This window comes from Vicia villosa, linkage group LG7 (genome assembly GCF_029867415.1).
Source record: "Vicia villosa cultivar HV-30 ecotype Madison, WI linkage group LG7, Vvil1.0, whole genome shotgun sequence".
Classification (NCBI taxonomy): Eukaryota; Viridiplantae; Streptophyta; class Magnoliopsida; order Fabales; family Fabaceae; genus Vicia; species Vicia villosa.
Window position 1 is genome coordinate 104,373,001 of NC_081186.1, and position 21,998 is coordinate 104,394,998.

Here is a 21,998-nt window from a genome sequence, read left to right on the forward strand (position 1 = left end):
GTAAATCTTAATTTAAACGTCATTATCTGAGTTTGACTTCGAACTCTGATACTTACAGTTGTGTGTATGTGAGTTTTTAGTGATTATTATCACATCTAATCAATGCGAGATTTGAGATCGGAACAAAACCAAACCATAAACAACTCTTATCACAATCCTCTACATTGTTGTTGCAAGTTGACTTCATGATTATTTTGTATCTATTTGTGGAAAAATAGCAACCCACAAGCTATATACAATTTAGCTTCATAATAAAATAATGCAATTTACTATGATTTTCCTAGTAATTCGCATGCTTAGCGCGTAGCTAAAGTCAACTAATTGCAAACTCACTACAGCATCTCAACGACCACCACCACCTTCTTCCACACACACACAAAAAAAACCTCATCTCAAACCAAACTAAATCCTAGTATTCCTCAAAAAAAAAAACATCATCAAACCAACAACGTTGTACACATTCATGGCTTTTCCATCTCATAACAAACCTCACTTCTTGCTCATAACATTCCTCACATTTAGCTCCTTTTTCTCATGCTATACTTCAATCACTGACAGCCTTGCATCATCCGAATTTCTCAAAGACAATGAAACAATAACCTCGGACAGCACAAACTTCATCCTAGGTTTTTTCAGTCCATTAAACTCAACAAACCGTTACCTAGGAATCTGGTACATCAATCAAACAAACACAATATGGATTGGTAACAGAGACCAACCTGTCAAAGATTCAAACGGAATCGTCACAATTCAAAAAGATGGTAATCTTGTGATACTAGACAAACCAAAGGGTAGCATCATTTGGTCAACAAATATTTCATCATCAGCAAAAAGCATCAATTCAACAGCTCAGCTTAATGATGCAGGAAACTTGATTCTAAGAGATTTGAGTTCTGGATTAACGATTTGGGATAGTTTCACTCACCCTGCAGATGCTGCTGTTCCATCTATGAGGATTGCGGCTAATAAAGTAACGGGTGAGAAGATTTCTTTTGTTGCAAGAAAGAGCGAGAACGATCCGTCTTCGGGTCGTTTTTCAATTAGTCTCGAAAGATTGGATGCGCCGGAAGTTTTTATTTGGCATGATAAAAAGATTTATTGGAGAACCGGTCCTTGGAACGGAAGGATTTTTCTCGGATCGCCGAGGATGTCAACCGAGTATTTATTCGGTTGGCTATTGAATCCCAACGATAACGGAACTGCTTATATAACTTACAATTTCGCGGATAAGAATATGTTCGGGATTCTCTCGTTGACGCCGCACGGAACACTTAAGTTGGTTGAGTATTCGGATAAAAAGCAAGTTCTTAATCTCGAGGTTGATCAAAATGAGTGTGATTTTTATGGAAAATGTGGGCCAAATGGGAATTGTGATAACTCAACGACACCGATTTGTCATTGTTTTGAGGGGTTTGAACCAAAGAATTCGGCGGAATGGAGTTCAGGAAATTGGACTAATGGCTGTGTGAGGCAAGAAGGGTTGAACTTGAAGTGTGAGATTGTGAAGAATGGATCAAGTTTGGTTAAACAAGATGGATTTTTGTTGAAACATAATATGAAAGTTCCTGATTTTAATGACAGATTTCCTGTTACTCAAGATCAATGTGGAACAGATTGTTTAGCAAATTGTTCTTGTGTGGCATATGCATATGATCCATATATATTTTGTATGCATTGGAGTAAAGAGTTGATTGATTTGCAAACATTTCCTTATGGAGGAGTTGATCTCTTCATTCGTGTCCCCGCGGAACTAGGTATCGGTTCTTTCTCTCTTTCTTTTCGATGTTCTAAAACGCGTATGTATGTTGAACATTTATAAGCCATCCCCTCATTCTAATATTTTGAATAATGTTGTACAGTTGCAGTTCCAGTAAGCAAAAAGAAAAAAGGGAACAAGAAGGGTGTCTTAATCATTGCCATTGCTGGAGGGATAGGAGCATTCACCTTTGTTATATGTGCTTATCTTTTGTGGAGAAAATGTTCTCCTAAACATAAAGGTAAGGTTGAAAATAATTCTGAGATGTTACAAAATAGTAATATTTAAGGGTGAAACATAATACTTAGATGTTGTTTTATTCAGGAAGACATCCTAGAAACTCACTTGTTAGAGAACATAAACAAATGAAGTTGGATGAGCTACCACTATATGAGTTTGAAAAGCTTGAAACTGCTACAAGAAACTTTCACTTTGGTAATATGCTTGGAAAGGGAGGTTTTGGGCCGGTGTACAAGGTGATTTTATGGTAGCGGCGCAATTTGTTGTCTGTTTGCCTTCTATTTCTGTATAACCTCTATGATATATATAAAACACGAAATAAGGATTATAATCATGTCATAAATCCAATGTTAAAGTATAATTTTCACACTATCTAGGGTGTAATGGAGGATGGTCAAGAAATTGCGGTGAAAAGACTTTCGAAAGCGTCTGGACAAGGAATGGAAGAGTTCATGAACGAAGTCGTAGTGATTTCTAAGCTTCAACATCGCAATCTTGTAAGACTTCTTGGGTGTTGTGTTGAAAGGGGTGAGCAAATGTTGGTTTATGAGCTCATGCCAAATAAGAGTTTGGATGCATTTCTCTTTGGTGAGTTCTTTTGCCTCTTTTGTATTCTAGTCTCAAATTATAATTGTTCCCTCACTATGTATAATAGCTTCACATTCTACTGAACTTCTTGAAAGATGCTTAAGTGTTTAGACAAGTTTATTTGGACTTAACTTATAGTATATGCACTAGATTAAGGGCATGTTTGGGTTTGCTTTGTTTAAACTCGTTTATTTGTATAAATTTTGTAAGACTGGATGGAAGAACTTAGGAAAACGGACTTATGATATTGTTTATAAGCTATTTTAAACTTATTTTCATAATTTTTTAAATAACTTTGAAAACAATTTCTTTTTTTAATCTTTTGATATAGAAAGAGCTTATACATAAGTGTTTATCATAAGTGGTTGAAAGAGCATGTAAAATGGTTTATGATATGTCAAAGCTAGTTTTCAAAAACACCTTCATATAACTTGGTACCATTAGCTGTTTTTCAATTTATGTATAGTTAATACATAAGCACTTAGTTATGATGTATATCCAAACACTTTCTAAGTATGATTCTTTCTTTTCAACTTTCTTAAAGCACCCAATTTTTTCATCATATTAATGTATTCTTTATGTTGTTTTAAGATCCACTCCAAAAGAAAATTTTAGATTGGAAAAAGAGATCCTACATAATTGAAGGAATAGCTAGAGGCATACTCTATCTTCATAGAGATTCAAGACTAAGAATTATACATAGAGATTTAAAAGCAAGCAACATCTTACTTGATGGCGACATGATTCCAAAAATATCAGACTTTGGTTTAGCAAGAATCGTTAAGGGTGGAGAAGATGATGAAGCTAACACTAAAAGAGTCATGGGAACTTAGTAAGTGCTCTTATTATATCGACTTTATAATGTTGAAATTAATATTACAAATGAGTGGTTTAAGTTTTAATTGTGTTATTATAATATATATGTTCTAAATGCAGTGGTTATATGCCGCCTGAATATGCAATGGAGGGACTCTTCTCTGAGAAATCAGACGTTTATAGTTTCGGAGTTTTATTGCTAGAAATCGTTAGTGGACGAAGAAACAGTAGCTTTTATCATAGCGAGGATTCTCTTAGTCTTGTTGGATTTGTAAGTATCTTACACGTCCTTATTACTTGTGAAACCAGAAATGTTCGTAACGCACTCTCAAAAACTATATTATTGTCTAAAACTTACGCGGAATATACTAATCTATGTGTGTGGCATTATTAATTATTATAATTATTATTTTGTTTTTCTTTCTAGGCATGGAAACTATGGTTAGAAGAAAACATTATATCTCTAATAGATCCAGAGGTATGGGATGCATGTTTTGAGAGTAGCATGTTGAGGTGCATACACATAGGACTTTTATGTGTGCAAGAAGTTCCAAAAGAAAGACCAAGTATATCAACAGTTGTTTTGATGCTTATAAGTGAGATTACACATCTTCCTCCACCTGGAAAAGTTGCATATGTTCATAAGCAAAATTCTAGAAGTACAGAATCTTCTCAAAAAAGTCATCAATCTAACTCAAACAATAATGTAACTATGACTGATGTTGAAGGAAGGTAAAATTATGTGTATTTGGTCATACTTTACTTAGTTTTGTCAATGAACAAATTTGTTTCCTATTTATTAATTTTGGGAAGAGAACTTCTTGTATTGCCTTGATTGTTGTGGCTGCTAAATTGTTCTCAATCTAGATACATTACATACATAATACATACATCTTTTATCTACAAAGTCAAATTCAATTGAATACTCTATTGACTCAAATTAAGTATCTATCAACTTTGTGAATGACTAATAGTCTCTACCAAATAACTTGATTTGCCTCCTCTTGTAAAACCTCATCTTCTAACTATGTTTTTCTCATCCACAATACTCAAACTTAAGAGTGAGTTCAGTTTCACTTTGGTCAATGTAATGTTAGTGCACTCAATAGACTACTTATTCAATGTATAATCGAAAGCATTGTAATTCAATAAAATGTTGGCATTTGGATAGTGTTGAAACAAAGGAAACTTATTGTTGTGTTCAGATGTCCTTACAAAGAGAGATCAGTTTCAGGAAACTTATTGTTGTGTTCAGATGTCCTTACAAAGAGAGATCAGTTTCACTCGAGTCAATGTAATATTGGCGCACTGAATAGATAGTCTATTGAATGTATAATCGCAAGCGTTGAAATTCAACAAGATGCTAACTTTTGGATAATGTTGAAAAACACTCACAAAATATTATGTGTTCGAGAGACCAGTTTCATTCAAGTCAATGTAATATTGGCGCACTAAATAGATAATCTATTGAATGTATAATCGCAAGCACTGAAATTCGATAAGATGCTAGCTTTTGGATAATGTTGAAAAACACTCGCAAAACTTTGTGTTCGAATGTCAATACTTAAAAGAAAGTGATTTCAATTTCACTTGAGTGAATGTCATGCTGGTGCACTCAATAGGTGATTTCTTGAATGTGACATGCATTTGAATGGTGTTGAAAAACACTCACAAAACTATATTAATGTGTTAAAATGTCATTTGAATAGTGTTGAAAAACACTCACAACTATATTAATGTGTTTCACTGGAGTCATTGTCATGTTGGTGCACTATGACTTATTGATGTATAATATATGTTTACAAAGAAAATTACACTGACTAATTTAACACTTTTTTCCAAAGAAAACTAAATATATGCTTACATTTCAATTTTAATCCAAAAACTGGTTTCTAGCAAATAAATTAATGCCCTTATTACATATCTTGTCATCAACTTATGTCTTTTGACACTGATGTGTGTCATCACGCCATAACAAGAAAACATATTTTAGGATATCGATGATAATTTTGCGAATGACAGGTAAATTTGCGAATGACGTGCTATGTCTTTCTACATTACAAGTACTATGCGAAAGAAGAATATAACACAACCGCATACAAACTCTATCAGATAAATTTGTTGCAAAGGAAATGCAATAGAGAAAAGTCGATTTTTATGTTTCAATTACAAAAGCTAAGCGCGAGCTTAGTAAAATTTGTCATATAGACTGTGGAGTCATAGTGTTTGTGAGGACTAAAGAGCTTAATAAAAATATTAAGATTCTCGTCGCAGACTTAACAAAATCACATGCCTCCAAAAGAACGGCGCGATAACGTCTAGACCGAACTAGAAAACAAACACTAAGGTGGTGTAATAAGGAAATAAATAAAAAGTAAAGTTGCAGTATCAGCATCTCTACACAAAATGAAGCAACCAACATAGTGATAGGCGACAACCTTGTGAGACAAAAGTTGGTACTTGGTACTAGACACTTACACTTAACTTAGCCTTTGGTTCTCATAATTGTGATGCTTCCTTTTCCTCCTTCAGTGCGGATTTTAGTTTTACCAACCACAGGCTTTCCTGAGAAGGCAGATTTAGGGTAAGCGGACGGATCGTCACTGCTTTGCTTTGATTTTGGAGGAGTCAGAATGCGCTGATTGATTTCCTTCAGAGTAACATCACCATGAGCACCACTTGGTTTAATGAAGGCAAATGGATATGCCACAGTAGAAGCCAACTTTGTCGGCGTCCTTATGAAAGATTTCTTACCTATACATGAAATAAAAAATCTTAATTTGTGTTTGTGACAACAAATGTCATAAAAAAGTTGTGAATTCCAGGTACCGAAATTGTTATACCTTTGAAGACAACATTTTTAGAGACTCCAGTGACATTCGGAGGAACCATATTTTGTTCTTGTGATGGTGTGATGTTGCATAACTCTGCAGAAGGAAGAAATTTTAGTGAATAAAATTCAATCGAGAATGACAATGATTGAAGACAAGTGTACAGAAAACAATGTAATCTACCTGCAACATCAATATGCACATCATCTGCTCCTAAGAAATTCCTGTTTCAAATAACAAAATTATCAGATTATTGTGTAACCAACCAACCGTTAAGGAAATAAAAATCGGGGGTTGGGAGAAGCATACAAATCTTCAGGACTGAATTGCATGTTGGCATCATTTAAGTACTCAGTAAGCCACCCTTCAGTTGCTTCAAGGTCAGGTACATTTTCCATTGTATATTCTATGTCACAATTTGGAAAGGATCAGAAAAAAAACTATTCAAATTAATCAGGGAAGTCATCCATTGTGAACGGAAAGAAAAGAGCAAGAGGCAGACCTGGAGTCCCGGACATCCACTGTGACACTTCAGGAAAAATATCCTTCATTGAGTCGTCTTTCCCCTATAAATAACATTGTTTAATTATATGACTTCAACGCAAGATAAGAGCTAATTTTGCTAGCCGAACAATACAAAAGAGACTTCTCGCTGTCGAGGGACACACACACACTCATGAGCGCAAAAAGGACTCATGAAAAGAAGTAATACTAGTAAGATATCATTAACAAGATTCCAACCAAACAACTTCATCAATAAACTCTAGTTCGACATAGGATTATCCATCACCACAAATGTTTCAAGTAAACGGTGTTGTTTTATATCAAGTCATTGTGTGCTCATAGAGTAAACATGCAGTGGATAAGATGACTCTAACATCAGAAAAGATAAGCCAAACAAGAGAACAGGGATGGTTGTGACCAATGCCATCAATTGTGGATGGCAGATAATGGCAACAAATCCAAAAATCAGCCATATAAACATGGCATTGTGGTCTCGAACTCGCACAAACCAATATTGTTAGATTGGACCCCGTTGCCTGGGTTCGAACTCAAAACCTCACAGTTGAGTGAGTTTCTAGTGGTAATTGACATTCCTATCGTAATGCCATTACGGCGATTTGAATTTTGACAATAATAGTTATGACATTGAAGGACATTATGCATTTGCTTTCCTAATCAAGATAATATCTACATTTAATATAATTTACTAACGCAATATATTCACATAACTTCCGTTTAGCACAAATATGGACAAAAATCTGCACTTCTTAACTCTTCTCTTCGTGTTGCAATAAACTCGAAACATGATATAAGTGTGAAAAGATAAGATAATCCTGAAAAAACTAACAAGCACTGACATTTTTAAAACATGGTGCAGGCATCTCCATGTTGGAAAGAGAATTGTCACTCTCTTGGCTGTCGAACTGTAGCATCCGCCGCCTCTTAACTTGAGAAGACTCCCTACCATCCTCTAGTTGTTCCTTTTGATTATAACTTGAATTTGAATCTGAAATCCACCATTTTGTTTTTGCATTAGAAGTTAATTGATAATAATAGTAAAAGAAACAATGTTGTCAATTGCAGATCGGAGAAAACAACGGTTTGTTCAAATTCCATTGCACAATTGAGCGATAGCGCCACTATATCCGCCATTTGACGATATTTTTGTACTAACTATAGTATCGCAGAACAATAGTGATTTGTTCGAATTTCAGCATTCCGTTACACTATAGCGCCGCTATTTAACAATACTAAAATAGGAAAAGGATTCAATTTACTAAGTTCCATATATATTCAAAAGACAATGTGAACGAAAGCTGTATCCGAAAGAACCATCTTATCTTATCTTACCCCCATTATTGACATTATATGCCAAATCACCGCAAGCCTTAACCGGAGTTGTTTCCGCATCAAACATGTAGGAAAGATCTTCTCCATTTTGAGGCACATCATTCCACAGCTCCTCCGAAATATCTATTGGAAACAACAAATTTTCTCAAACACGGCTTTAGGTATAGAACAATGCACTTAAAGTTACCATTACCAATGCACTTACCGAAATTCGGGATTGTATTCTGGATACAGTACTCCTCTCCATGCCAATCCCATGGCTCCCTACAATCATATCACAAAGCATACAAGTAAATGTCATAGATGTGATGCAGCAATAACAAGTGACTTCAATCACAAAAGAACCACATTATAAAACCAATATCTATAAAGCACAGACACCGAAAACACAACACCGACAGCAACACAAACACACATTTTTCCAGAGGTGTCAGTGCTACAGAAATCACTATACAAGATCTTCACACAACATTTATAACATCAAAATCAACAGAATGAACCTAGAAACTGAACCATCAGATTCAACATCAGAAAATGCAAGCATAGTAATCAGTTATTCTCTCATCCATTGATGTATTAGTCAATAAACAACAGCAAAAATGAGTCAATTAATAACTGCACAAAAGTAAAAGCAAAAGAGAAAAAACAACAGCAGCGAAAAAGGGGCGTAAACGATGAACAAAAAATCCAATCAAATCATTTCCAGAACAAATAAAAAAAACTACTGAATCAACTACAACTCTTCACCAACATTTGATGAAAAACATAAATCAACATTAACTAGAAGACCCTAAAAACAAAACAAAACAAAACTACACAGTTTTTTCAGAAACAAAATCAAACAAAAACAATAGTATATTATATATCAAACAAGATCAAACCTAGAACTTCAAACACATTTACAAAAACAATCCAACAAAAAAAAATACAAAAAATTATTAAAAAAATGAAGAAAAAAAATAAGAATGATTTACTTGTAATTGTTGTTAGAATCCATTAATTGAGCATCAGCAAGACAGAGGTTAACAAGTCAATGATGAGATGAGAGTGTTTTATTATATAGTTCTTACAAGAAAAAAAAGGCACAAAAGTAACCGTTACAGAGAGAGATCGGTTTCGCTATTGCTACTACATACTCCACTCCGTTTATATGTGTCTTCTCTCTTTGTGCTTTGTGCTTTGTGTTTTGTGTTGCATTTTATTTTTTTTTATTATAAAATTAAATATTATTATTATTATTATAATTATTAGTATTTATTTTTATACTATCCACTGAACATAAGAAAAGACACGGTGCAAAAAACGCTGTACTGTGTTTGGTTTCATAGACCTTATTTATTATTTTTGCGGTTTTCTATGTTTATTTTTGTGATTTAAGAATTAATAATTGAGGTAAAAAAAAGAAGAAGGAAAAAGAAAAGTTAAATAAAAAAAGACGAAAATCTACGGGAAGATAGAGAGTACGGATGAGCGCATATGGTTTTAATTTGCAAGACCAAGACCCACTTCCTTTAGTTACTCGTGTTTCGTTACACTATCCTTTTTTTGTTTTTATCAAATTGTTTTTTGTTTTTTAATAGGAAAAAACAAAATAAATAAAAAAGATAAAGGTGGGTTTATTTTAAGGATCTCACCTTTATGGAATAATATTTTTTGAAATATTATTATTAGGAATTTTATTTATGTTTATGTTTTAGTAAATGATTTAATTTTTAGTGCGTGATGAGTTATCTTAAGAAGAATAAGTTGGAGTTATTTGTATAATTGAGACTGCTTTAAATTTTAAAAAGATGAAAGGATAATGTCATGATTGATTTATCTTCTTTATACGCACATCAATGCTAAAAGAATTTGATGAATGTCCAATTTATAAGGTGGAACTACGAGGAAGCGATTAGCAGGTGATTAAAGACACACACAACATAATGGTTGCATATGCTCTCATTTTCACTCGGGAGAAACACACTTTAACTTGTGGTTGAACCTACGTCTCTTGAAGCTTGATCATACACGTTTTCACGAACAAAGGCCGAAATAATTCTTAATGTCTTAGAATCCACCCAATCACCTAAAATATCATAGTCAATTTTCTTGGTTGAAACTGACATTATTACCATGATTAAATATACCTTGAATAGAATTGATTTAGGTATTCCAGGGTGAGCGGGTTTTAGCGATCTCTATGACCTAATTAGAGAGCATAAGAGCGAAGAGAATGACGGGAAAAATTGATCCAACATACAAAATCAATATCAACCAACAAAATTGTCTGAGTTTGATCAAATGGTAGAACAAAACACTTTTTTTGCAAGTAACTCATAACAAAGAAAGGAATACTTTCAAAAACCTTTTATGCTCTATTCAAGCACTTAAAGGTCATTCAATCAACAACATCCTTTTGACGATGGAGATATTCTCAAGAACACTCCAAATGCACTTAATGATTCTAAGGGAAAAGTAATATTGTTGCCAATTGGTAAAGACATGCCAATTTCTCAGCGCTGCGACATAACTTCCAAGAGTAGTTGTATATGTGTCTATTCCCCAGAGTAATTTTGTCTAGTATGGGACATCCGCGCCCGCAACCTCCATGATCAGATAGTAACGCATAACACAAACCTTCTTCCTACCAAAAAAGCAAGGACAGGGTTTTAAGGGCAATTGTTAAGGGCCGACCGCAAGGTCCAATAAGCAAAGCCTAGTAACAAAATAAATGGTTGTCACAGGAAAGGTACACTACCCCATTGTCCCTCCATATATAGAATATATTTCACGTATCACCGTGCTAATTTCCTAGAGTTAATCCAACGGTTAGCTGCATCCCACACACATGTGATTTTCAAGCATCGATCATACTTAAGGGAGAAGACGAGTCATTCTCCAGGTATATCATTCATTTTCCATTCAATTTCCATTTTCATTCTCTTAGCGACTTGAGCGTCAGAGTGTTAATCTTGCATATTATCCCCCATTCAATTACATCGGAAGCCTTGAACCACCATAACTCACTCTGAGTTTGACTTCTCTGGTCTTTATATAGTTTTAGAGTAAAACATTTTTCTCTTCTTCCAAAACCATTTCCTTTCAAAACCTATTTTGGTTGTTGGTTAGTAATCGAAATCCTTGTTTGTTTTTAGTTTGAATTGAAAAATCAATTAATGATTTAATTTAGAATATGAGTATTCAGTTTAATTTAAATGATTGTTAATTTTAATTTTAATAGTATTGTTAGAATCTATAATTTTTGTAGTAGGTTTTGGATGATTTTTGGTTTTTTTGTAAAGATTGTGCAATGAAATCAAAATTAATCTGTAACTATTATTCAATTTAAATTCGTGAAGTCTAACCGTATTAGTTGATCATTTAGATTTACACACTCATACATGAAAATAATCAACAAATTGAACACCTTTTGAAATGTTTGATACATCCCATGATTTTCTTCGTAATAAGTCAATCAATTATCTTAGTTCAATTATTTTTTCTATTTAACTACAAATTATTTTCTTCTAAAATCTCCCTTTATTTTGGCTTATTAATATTTAGATGTACTTGAGATGACCAATGTTAACCATCTTATTATTGCATTTTTTAAAACATTTTTAATCTAATTTTTAAGTGCTTACGACATCAATCAATATACTTTTAACAAATTCTTCACAGCCCAGTGAATTCAATTCTTTAGTTAATGAAAGTTATAATTTTGGATTAACATTTTTAACATGATACAAACAATACAATAAAAAGAAACACAAAGAAAGTAATTAATTAATGAAAGTTAAAGAAAATACAAGTTATAATTACATTGGCTAAACAAAAAAGAGTAAATGATAATAGTCAAAATGCATAACCTGTAGAGTTGTTCAAACAAACTTTGAAGTTTTTTTTTCCTCTCCACCAAATTCGCTCCATATAGAATCTAGAACCACAATATTAGATGGTTATGAGATGTACATTTTAGCTAACAAAACTTAATCATTGTATGACATGAACAAGGCGGCCTACTGCAGAGGGCCTCAAATTTTTTACACTTAACATGTGGCTAAATAGGGCCTCATAAAATATTTACATTGGTTAAACTTTGGTAATATAGGGCCTCTATTTGTTTTGCCCTAATTAAACTACAATTAATCTACACAGGACCTCCGCAAAAGTTGAGACGGCCTTGACAGGTATATCATCACTGGCAGATACATGATCTCATGTTAGGGGGTGCAGAAATTCTTAATTTATTAATTATTAAGTTTAATTACAATTTTGTTCTCTTGATTTTATCTCATTCACAAAAGTGGAATGCTTATTTTAAATTTAAATAAACTTTACCCCTTTTATATTTTTGTACTTAAAATTGATGATGTGTTTATTTTAAATAATGTAACATATGTGAAATGTGACATTATAATATTTTAACTTTTATAGACTTTAAAAATAAAAAATAAAAAATATAAGTTATTGAAGAATGGACATGTTATTAAGTTTCAATGCAAAAATATGAGAAGGGAAAAAAAAACTTTTGTAAAGTTTTCAAAGATAAACAAAATATAAATAACATGTTATATATCATCAATTTTTCAATTCAAAAATGTGAAAAAGAGAAAGAAAAAAAAACCTAATTGAAATGAAATAGAAAGACTAATAATTATTATGTGAATGAGGTAAAATAGAAAGACAAAAATATAAAATTATAATGGCTAGTCATATTAAATTTAAGTGAAATGTAATAATTTTAAAGTAATATATAAAATATTAATTTATAGTAAATTTAATAAAAAAAAACAAAGTTTAAGATAAGAACATATGAAAATAAGTTGAAAAAAACTTTATGAACAATTTTATGAGTTATTTTTTATAAGTTTTTTCAAACAAATATTATTGCAAAACTTATACCACTAGATAAACTTGAATAAGTCAATGCAAACAAACATTTTATCTCATTGATTTTTTAATTTATAAATATATTCAAATATTAGTTGATTTGCTTAGTTGCAAATGTTCAAATGAAATATGCTTTTAAGTAGGCTAATAGGTCAACCAGGCCTCTGAAAATGCCTGACTCACGCCTAAAAATAAGTCTATGATAGGCTACAGACCAAACTTAGGCTTTGAATTTTTTAGTAGATCAGGCTTAGACTTGGCAAAGTCTAACTCGGCTTAGCCATTTCTTACCCCTAATGGTGATAATTACACTATTAACTCTTCATCACATGGAATTATGGAATGATGTTGTAGAAAAAATACTGCTTTAATTATAAAAATATTATATATTTCCGATGCTAGAAAATATCTACCAAACATCATTGGTCGAATGAGAGGGAAGTTTTATCTTTTTCCATAGTGCAGTGGCTCGATTATACTATTTTTTTTTTACAAAAGGATGGCCAAAGGCCAAACGATAAGATTCTGTTATGTCTTAATATATTGCTCATACTTCCGCTAAGACGATGTCAAAAGCTTGTATAAATTTTCAACAATTAATTTACAAAAACATATTTCATCATATTACTAACCCTGATATCCAAATTTTTGAAGCCCCATTTTTTTAAGCTTCGGATTATAAACCTGGTTGTCCTAACCCAATGTCGACCCTGATTGGATCTTAGTAAATTTTAGAGGGTGCAAATAGTATAGGATATTAGTCAAATTGAAAAAACTAAGGATATTCATATTTAATTTTATAAATTATAGGGGTGAAGTTATACTCCCTCACCGGTATGTAGGTGAATAGGTCAGTGTGTATCATATAGCAAAAATGCTATCTTGATACCTGATTTTCACACCAATGCTTTTTGTACTGGCCTAGGGATCAGAACCTGAAAGGGTCACGAACGTATTGCACGGCGTCGAGGAAGAGGAGAGGAGGGTTTACCTGCAAGGTACTCCGACGATCAAGTCAATGCGGTCACAGATACAAGTAAGTGTTTAGGGTTATGAAGATTGTGTTATTTGATCCTCTCAAGTGAGAGAGTTTATATAATAGCCCCAACGCGTGGCTAACAGTCTGAGTTTTTGGGTTAGACCGTGGACTTAGGCCCAAAACTCGTAACTGCCAGGATTATAGGAGTAACCATAGGAATTCTGGGAAACTGCTCGACACTAGCCGTTAGGCGAGCAGAGGGGCGATCCTCGTCAACACGAGGTGGGATCTGGGAAGCCAAATGAACGCGTAGGGACGCGAGAGCCAATCTGGTCGGCTAGGTTGCGCCGTGCTCGGTGTCGGGCATGGGGAAAGTGCTTTCTCCGTCCGTGATTGACTGGGCCTAGGTCATTTGGGCCGCCTCCAAGATGGATGTGGATTGGGCCGTCTCTTAGTGTCGGGTCAGTCCAGAACACTTTTTAAAACAAAGTTGGTTAATAAAATGTAAAATATTGATAAATAAATTTATGAAGCTAAATAATAAATTTCCAGATATTAAAATTAAATTTTTATACTAAATTAAAGTTAATTAATAAAAAATAAAATATCGGTTTATGAAGTTATGAAATTAGCTAATCACACAATTTTATATAGGTATCTATTAATCTTAAAAATTAAAATAAAAAAACTTATACCTTTTACAAAAATATTTATTATTATAATATTTTATTGTTTATTATATTAGTGAACAATGAAACACAGTGTAGTATCATAAATTGATTAAGATATCATTTTTATGGTGTAGTGAAATATTAATGTTAGGATAGCAAAGTTCATCATATAAATAAAATTAAATATACAATAAATATATATATATATATATATAATTAAATAATTTTATATAATTATTTTTTAAAACTATTTAACAAAATACGGCTATAAATATCAATTTAACATATTAAATAATTATTTATAACCATATTTTATTAAATAATCTTAATAAAATACAGCTATAAATAATTACTCTTTATTTTTACTCCTTCCGTTTTTTATTATAAGTCGTTTTAGAAAAAAATTATGTTTTATTATAAGTTGCTTTACAATTTCAATGAATCATTAATACTATTTTTTCTATTATATCTTTAAGTATTTATTTTTCTCTTTCTTTAAATTATTTTAATTTGTCTTTCCCATATAATTAATGAAGGACAATTTAATAAAATCTTTTATAATTTTTCTATTTCATATAATAATTACTATTTTTTTTAATGTGTGAAAATGCCAAAACCACTTATAATAAAAAATGGAGGTAGTATTAGCTAAATTCATGTAAGGTCTACAATATTTATTTGAATTTATTTAAATTTCAAACAATAAAATATGATTGGATAGTGTTCTGCTAACACTTATATCTCTGTCATAAAATTTATTGAAATAATAAATTTATGCATCTTCCAAATTCTCGGTCTGTAGGGAAGGGAATCAGTCAATAAAAGGAGAGAGATTGAAAATGATAAAGCTGAATATTGTTTTTTTTTTTTGGTGGATAGTAAAGCTGAATATGTCTTTAAGTTTTTTTTTTTTTTTCCTAGCAGTAACTTCTTTTTATTTTTGAATCTGGTCAATTATTCTCTTTGCAATTCCTTTATTGGGAAACCCGTATCTCTTCTATGTTTCATATACTAAAGATGAAAATATAAATTAATAGTAATAAAAGAAAAAAGAAACATTGAGTAAACAAAAGAAGAAAAAAACAGTATTAACTTTATTGGCATGCATGTACTTAAAACCAGTGTGATAGATATATTAACTTTAACAAAAATTTATACGGTAGACTTAATATATTTGTATGATGGTTAGTGTTACATACACCCCTTCAAAACTAGATATGAACCCACTTAGTATTGAGACCTAAGAGAAAAATGTTGCTGGATCAGTCAACACCAAGCCCAAACATATAATCATTTAAGACAATTTTTTGTATATTTTATGGGATAAAAACCTGCTGAAAACTCTAAAATATCCTTTAAAAATATTTCTTTGAAAATACTTTAAAAAAATTAGAATTTTAGTTAATTTAGAGATCTATATCTGAAAAACACCCAAAAAATTAAAATTTTGATTGATTCGGATATGCATATCCGAAAAACCCAAAAAATTGTCAGATGTTTTTTCGGATATACATATTTGAAAAATTCCAAAAAATTAAAAAATTTGGGATATTGATTAATTCGGATATGTATATCCGAATCAATCAAAATTCCAAATTATAATACCTTAAAATTGATCTAATTTATAAGTTATGAATAATAATAATGATAATTATACTATTCATTATTTTTTGATAAATTTTATATCAATAATTATTAAAATTATAACTAATACACAACAATTATGATTATATAAAAAATAAATACATTAATAATTGTTCAAATTTTTTTAAAAGAAAAAGAGATCAAGTAAGAATAAAATTATTGACTACTTTATTCATATTTTAATGTAAATTTTGAATTACATAGTTTTTCAAAATAATAAATAAAAATCACAAATATAAAAATTATTTTAATAACTAATTATGATAAAAAAATCATTTTTCACTTAGTTTAAAAAAATTACAAGAAGATTTTGTCTTAATTTTATTTAGTGAATAAATTATATATTTAATTTTATATAATTCAAAATTTATTTATGAAATATAATAAAAATATTTTTCATTTATATAACTCACTAAAATAATTTTTAATTTTAAAATTGTTTTGGAAATTTTGTTTATAAAATGAATTTTTTAACTATAAAATTGTTTTTAAAAATTAGTTTATGAAATGATTTTTTTATGTATCATAAAAAATAAAAAATAAATAAATAGTAAATAAATATCTTTATTATTGTTATTATTAATTTTATATATAAAAATAAGTTGTTGATTTAAATATTTATTAGGCAAATATTATTATTAGATCTTGATTATAATGATATATATTAGAATATTTTGGATATGCATCTCCAAAGACACCTCCTTTCCCCAAAAAAAAAGGTGACTTTGGATATGAATATCCGAAATCACATTTTTTTTCTAAAAAAAAGATGTCTTTGAATATGCACATCCGAAATAACTTTTTTTTTTTTCAAAAAAAATTATCTTCAGAGATGCACTTTTGAAATATAAGAATATTTTAAAATTTTCACCACGGATTTCTAAGAAGACACGAGGTCTATAAAGTAATTGTCTCATTTAATATGTAAAGGTCAAGAATTATGGGTCTGTGAATTAGTTGAAGGTTATACAAGGACAATTCATAATAAAATTTAGTTGTTAGGTAGTTATGCCAACATAGAATAATTATGTGTGATGTGTTATTCTCATTATAAATCATTGTATTGTTTATATTATGGTTATGAATGAAATTAGCAATTATTTTTTTCATCTAATATTTTTTTAGGAGGTGATTCAGTCTTCAAACTTTGAGTATTTTATTTTAATGTTGATGTTTTTATTCCGCTATCACCTTTTATATGACTCATAATTTCTTTTCCCCTAAACACTTTTATGAATTCTTCGAGCAAATCGCCATGTTCTCTATACTTTTGAAAAAGCTCCACACTCATATGGATATACAACAATAATATCCCAGTGTCACCCATTCCACCATCACACTCTAGCAGCATCGTCTAAAACTCAATGTTCCTCACTTCGACGACACATACACACACGTGGATTTTTAAAATCTATTAGTGTTTCATTTATTACAACATTCCAGAGGAAGAATGCATCACCATTGTGTCGTTCTACCTTGACGATTTATCACTCTCTAAGTAGAATCTGATGTACCACAACAATTAAATTGTATCATGGACCTACTTTCTTCAAGATCTTAAGAACCATTTTACTCCAATGGCTTACAATCCTCCTAGAAATATTTCAAGCTCTCTAAGTCATCCATCATTGTTGTGTCTTTGGTTGGATCTCACGCTCTCATCAATTACCTTATTGGTCTTTCAGCGAAGGATTTCTTAAGTTATTTCATCTCCAGCCTCAAACTAGATATACATCGTGAACTTCTCGCTTGACAACCCACTAAACTAACTTAGACGGCGAGTCTTGCCTAATTATATGAGGATAAACTTATTGATTTGTAAGGTGCAAGTCACCCCAAATTCACATCACCAACATCTTGTTTGTTGCTTGATCCTTCAGCCGCATGTTCTGATCTACTTCTAACACCATTGACCAAGTCTCGTTTCTGCCACCTAGTAGAGTCGAAGATGGTTAGACGTCGTGAAAAGAGCCTTTTGATTCAATTGTGTAAAATTGTCAATCATTTTAGGAAAAAAATATTTTTACAAATGGATCAACCATTTTGAGACAGGCGTAGTAGCATAAAATGATAAAATGTCAACAAATATGACAAAATCAAAATGATAAGAATACTCATGTCTTATGATATGGAATAATGACATATAAACACAACAACAAGATGAGAAATCAAACATCATCATACCAAGTCGTTAAAAAACACAGCATAATACTCAGACAGAGAAAACACAAATGAAGAAGAATGAAAATATAAGGTGAAACTTTACTCTTTATACACACATTAGGATAAACTTTTGACATTTTTTATATATTAAAAAACAAAATTCATCATTAAAATTCATCTATTGAAGACAACACAAATTAAAATCGCTAATATAAAAAAGGATGAACTTGCAAATAAGTTTTACAACACATAAGTTAGTAATATACAATGACAAAATGCTTAAAAATATGAAGAAATCAAAGTGTTTTTGTTTCATTTTGAGAACCAATATTTTAAAAACCGACTCAAACGAGAACGAGCAGGTTGAATTGGTTGAGAAATAAGAGTGAAAATCAATTCGAGTCGACTATTGAATCGACCATGTAGCATGTTGAAACTGACATAAATCCACCCAAACATGATGATAATCAGAGGAGTTAATGCTTTTTCCCTTCTATTTACAAGTCAAAATGAAATCGATTTTGTTATTTTTCAAAAGACTAACAAAATTTCTAAATATAAGATACATTTAGAAATTAAATTTTAAAAAGTAATAGAAAATAAAAATCTCATATGTATACTTTTATCTTTGTTTGCAAAAGAAAACTAAAAAACTTTTAATAAACATGAAAAATCGATTTAGTATGATATTTTTGACATTTTTTGTGTTATAGCTTATTTAGAACTTTTTGAAGATCAAGTTATTCAACTCAATCAAATTTAATGTGTTATTCAGAATCGAATTTATGAGTCGTCCAATTTTATAAAAGTCAATTATGTCGTTCGGTCAATAATACTCTAATTCGACAATAAATTCATTAATCTTATAATCTTTTTAAATAAATAGTCAAGTCGATTTAAAACATTGTATAATATATTTGTTCTGGTCCGGGGCGAGCAGGCCCAATAACTGTTGGATATTTGGTATGATAATCCTGGATATCTTCAAGAATCGTGTTCGTTCACTTTCCGAACAAAGTATTTCGACCCTATTCTTGTCTGGGTTCACGAAATCTTTGCGGGGATAATTCTTGAAGAACAATCTGTTTCTGACAATGGAGAACAAATCAGAATGTAGAGAGGAAGTATGTAATTTCGTAAACCAAATTGAGACCAAAAGACTCCTTATATAGGAGACCAATAATAGAGACGAAAGGACACACCTTTTCGGAAACAGTTATGTCTGTTGGAACGGGTGCAACCATTCAAACCGAATTGTTATGTCCGTTGGGAAAGGGTGCAACTATTCAAACGAAATTTTGCTCGGGGCGCTGCCCCGCACCCCGCCAGGGGCTCCGCCCCTTGGACCCCGACGGGGCGCTGCCCCGCACCCCGCCAGGGGCTACGCCCCTTGGAACCCCGTTTCTATTACTCATATTCAATTACACGTTTGGCTCGACGAGCGTGCACTCCGCACTACCCTAACTCGTTTCAAACTTAACGCATAATTGCATTGGCCTATAGTAAATAACATTACTACCAAAATGCATTGATGGTACTAAAATCACCAACAATAACGAGCAAACACGATTCAGGGTCCAAGCCTAATTGAGCACGCACTATCCATTAACCGTTGGTATGCCAACCTAGCGTGCCATGCGAAGGGCACGTGGTTAACTCAAATAGGGGGAAATCCGGTCAACCCCCTCTCCGAACCCTACGGGCGGTTCACCCAAGACGTGCGTCACTTGCTGAGTTTGCCCTACGACGTGGCATCCCGACAGTTTCCTTTGTTTTGGGCCTCCAACGATCCAGCCCAAGATAGAAAAATCTTGGCCCCGCGCTGGGGACTGTAAATACCCTATTTCACTAAAGGGTAAGATAATTCATTCATTCTCACCTAATCTATGTACTTGCTCTCCCTTGCTCTCTTTCTCATTTTGGCATCGAAGTACCTTGCAGGTACACCCCCAATCACTCAAAGTGCAGTAGTTGAAAGTCATTGACGATTCAGTCTAATCAGATACGATCAATATTTATTATGAAAATCTAACTGAATTATTCCGCTATGGTTAATCTTCATTAGTAAAAAATAGATATTTTCTCTAGAATGACCTGATTAACATTGGATAAGAAAATATTTTCATAATTTTTTAAAAACTACTAATAATTGTTTTAAAAAAAACAATAAATGATCTTTTGGTATAGGTAAATTATATGGACTAATTATTTGGTAATAATTTTCCCAACAAGACAATATATTAGTGATGTACCTATACGAAAACTTGTAATAGATCCATTGTTTAATATTTTTGTGAATTTATTATTTCACCAATCTATCTATTTATTTACATAAGCGTGTTGTTCAAGTAAAGTATTGATATAAAAGTGAACTACTATAATACTACTAAAGTTGATTTATTCATTGATACATCAAAGTTGGAATGTAACTTTATTTATTAAATTCATTTTCTTTTAAACATTTTACTTTTATATTTTATTTTTTATTTTACATAATTATACTTTTATGTACGATTAACCAGGAAAGTCTAGATAGTTAAAATATAACCATTTTAATTTTGGGTGGAAATTAAATATGACTTTCCTCCAAGTTATTTTCCTCATGGGCTTCCAAGTAAAGTAGTTGAGTGGGTTGCACTCACTGTTGGGCTGAGCTTCTGATTAGGCATGGGCAATTTGTTCTGGCACACCTACAATTAAATCTGACACTTCCACTACATATAATTTTACTAAAATACTTTTAATAAAGTATTTGAATTTTTTTAAATAAAGTGATTTTTTGAGTTTTTGAATTAATATATTGGATTTTAACGAAATTCTAGATTTACGTTTTCTTTTGTTTTCTCGGTTTTTTATTTTATTTTAATATTTACATATTTTTGAAAAAGTTATATAAAAGCATATAGTTTTTACTTCTGTTTTTTTAAAAACAGATGTAAAATCATATATATATATATATATATATATATATATATATATATATATATATATATATATTTTTTAAAATCTATAATTTATACCGGATTTTTCAAAAACCTAATATAAACTGATGTTTTTTATACAATATTTTTCAAATATTAAAGTATAAAAGCATAGATTTTCTAAATACAAAATTATGATTTATATTGGTTGTTCAAATATTTGAAAAACTACTACCATAATGGATTTATCAAACAAAATCCGATAGTGTTAAATTTAATTTTTCATTGGCCTATCGATATGAACTACAAGATTTTTGAAAAATACAGAAAATTACAAACATACTAGATTTATTAAAGAATCTGAAGTGGTAACTTCGTTTTTTAAAAGTCAACGTTAGATGTGTTAGGAAAAACAAATGCATAGAGAAAAAATGTGTTATTTCCTTATCCCTTATCTCTTTACATGTTCACACTTATGTTTATTCCTTCTTCTTCTTTCACTCTTTTCTTCTTAAGTTCCGTTTAAAATCTCTTTATTTTCTCTAGTTTTTGAAAACTTTCTCTCTTGTGTTTGAAGTCACCTAGTCAACAAGTTCCATCAGAGTCTAACTCTTATTTAAAGAATAATCTTTTCAAGAGGTATAATGACTTCAAGCGATT

General features: G+C 31.2%; 2 protein-coding genes across 2 annotated transcripts; one reads left to right on the top strand and one right to left on the bottom strand.

Moving 5' to 3' along the window:
- The first annotated feature begins 301 nt into the window (after nt 1-301).
- On the top strand, nt 302-4,597 carry LOC131616340 (G-type lectin S-receptor-like serine/threonine-protein kinase At1g11300). The gene is made up of 7 exons (XM_058887646.1): nt 302-1,754; nt 1,860-1,997; nt 2,081-2,232; nt 2,374-2,584; nt 3,176-3,416; nt 3,521-3,671; nt 3,828-4,597. The coding sequence occupies exons 1-7, from the start codon at nt 464-466 to the stop codon at nt 4,134-4,136; spliced, it is 2,493 nt and encodes an 830-aa protein (XP_058743629.1). The 5' UTR covers nt 302-463; the 3' UTR covers nt 4,137-4,597.
- Nucleotides 4,598-5,517: 920 nt separating this feature from the next.
- LOC131616341 (protein XRI1) lies at nt 5,518-9,257 on the bottom strand. Its single transcript, XM_058887647.1, has 9 exons — nt 9,060-9,257; nt 8,291-8,349; nt 8,086-8,208; nt 7,593-7,741; nt 6,734-6,797; nt 6,541-6,637; nt 6,415-6,455; nt 6,244-6,327; nt 5,518-6,154 (listed from the first exon to the last, which is right to left on the bottom strand). Exons 1-9 carry the CDS (start codon nt 9,080-9,082, stop codon nt 5,886-5,888), a joined length of 909 nt encoding a protein of 302 aa, XP_058743630.1. The 5' UTR covers nt 9,083-9,257; the 3' UTR covers nt 5,518-5,885.
- Nucleotides 9,258-21,998: the final 12,741 nt, after the last annotated feature.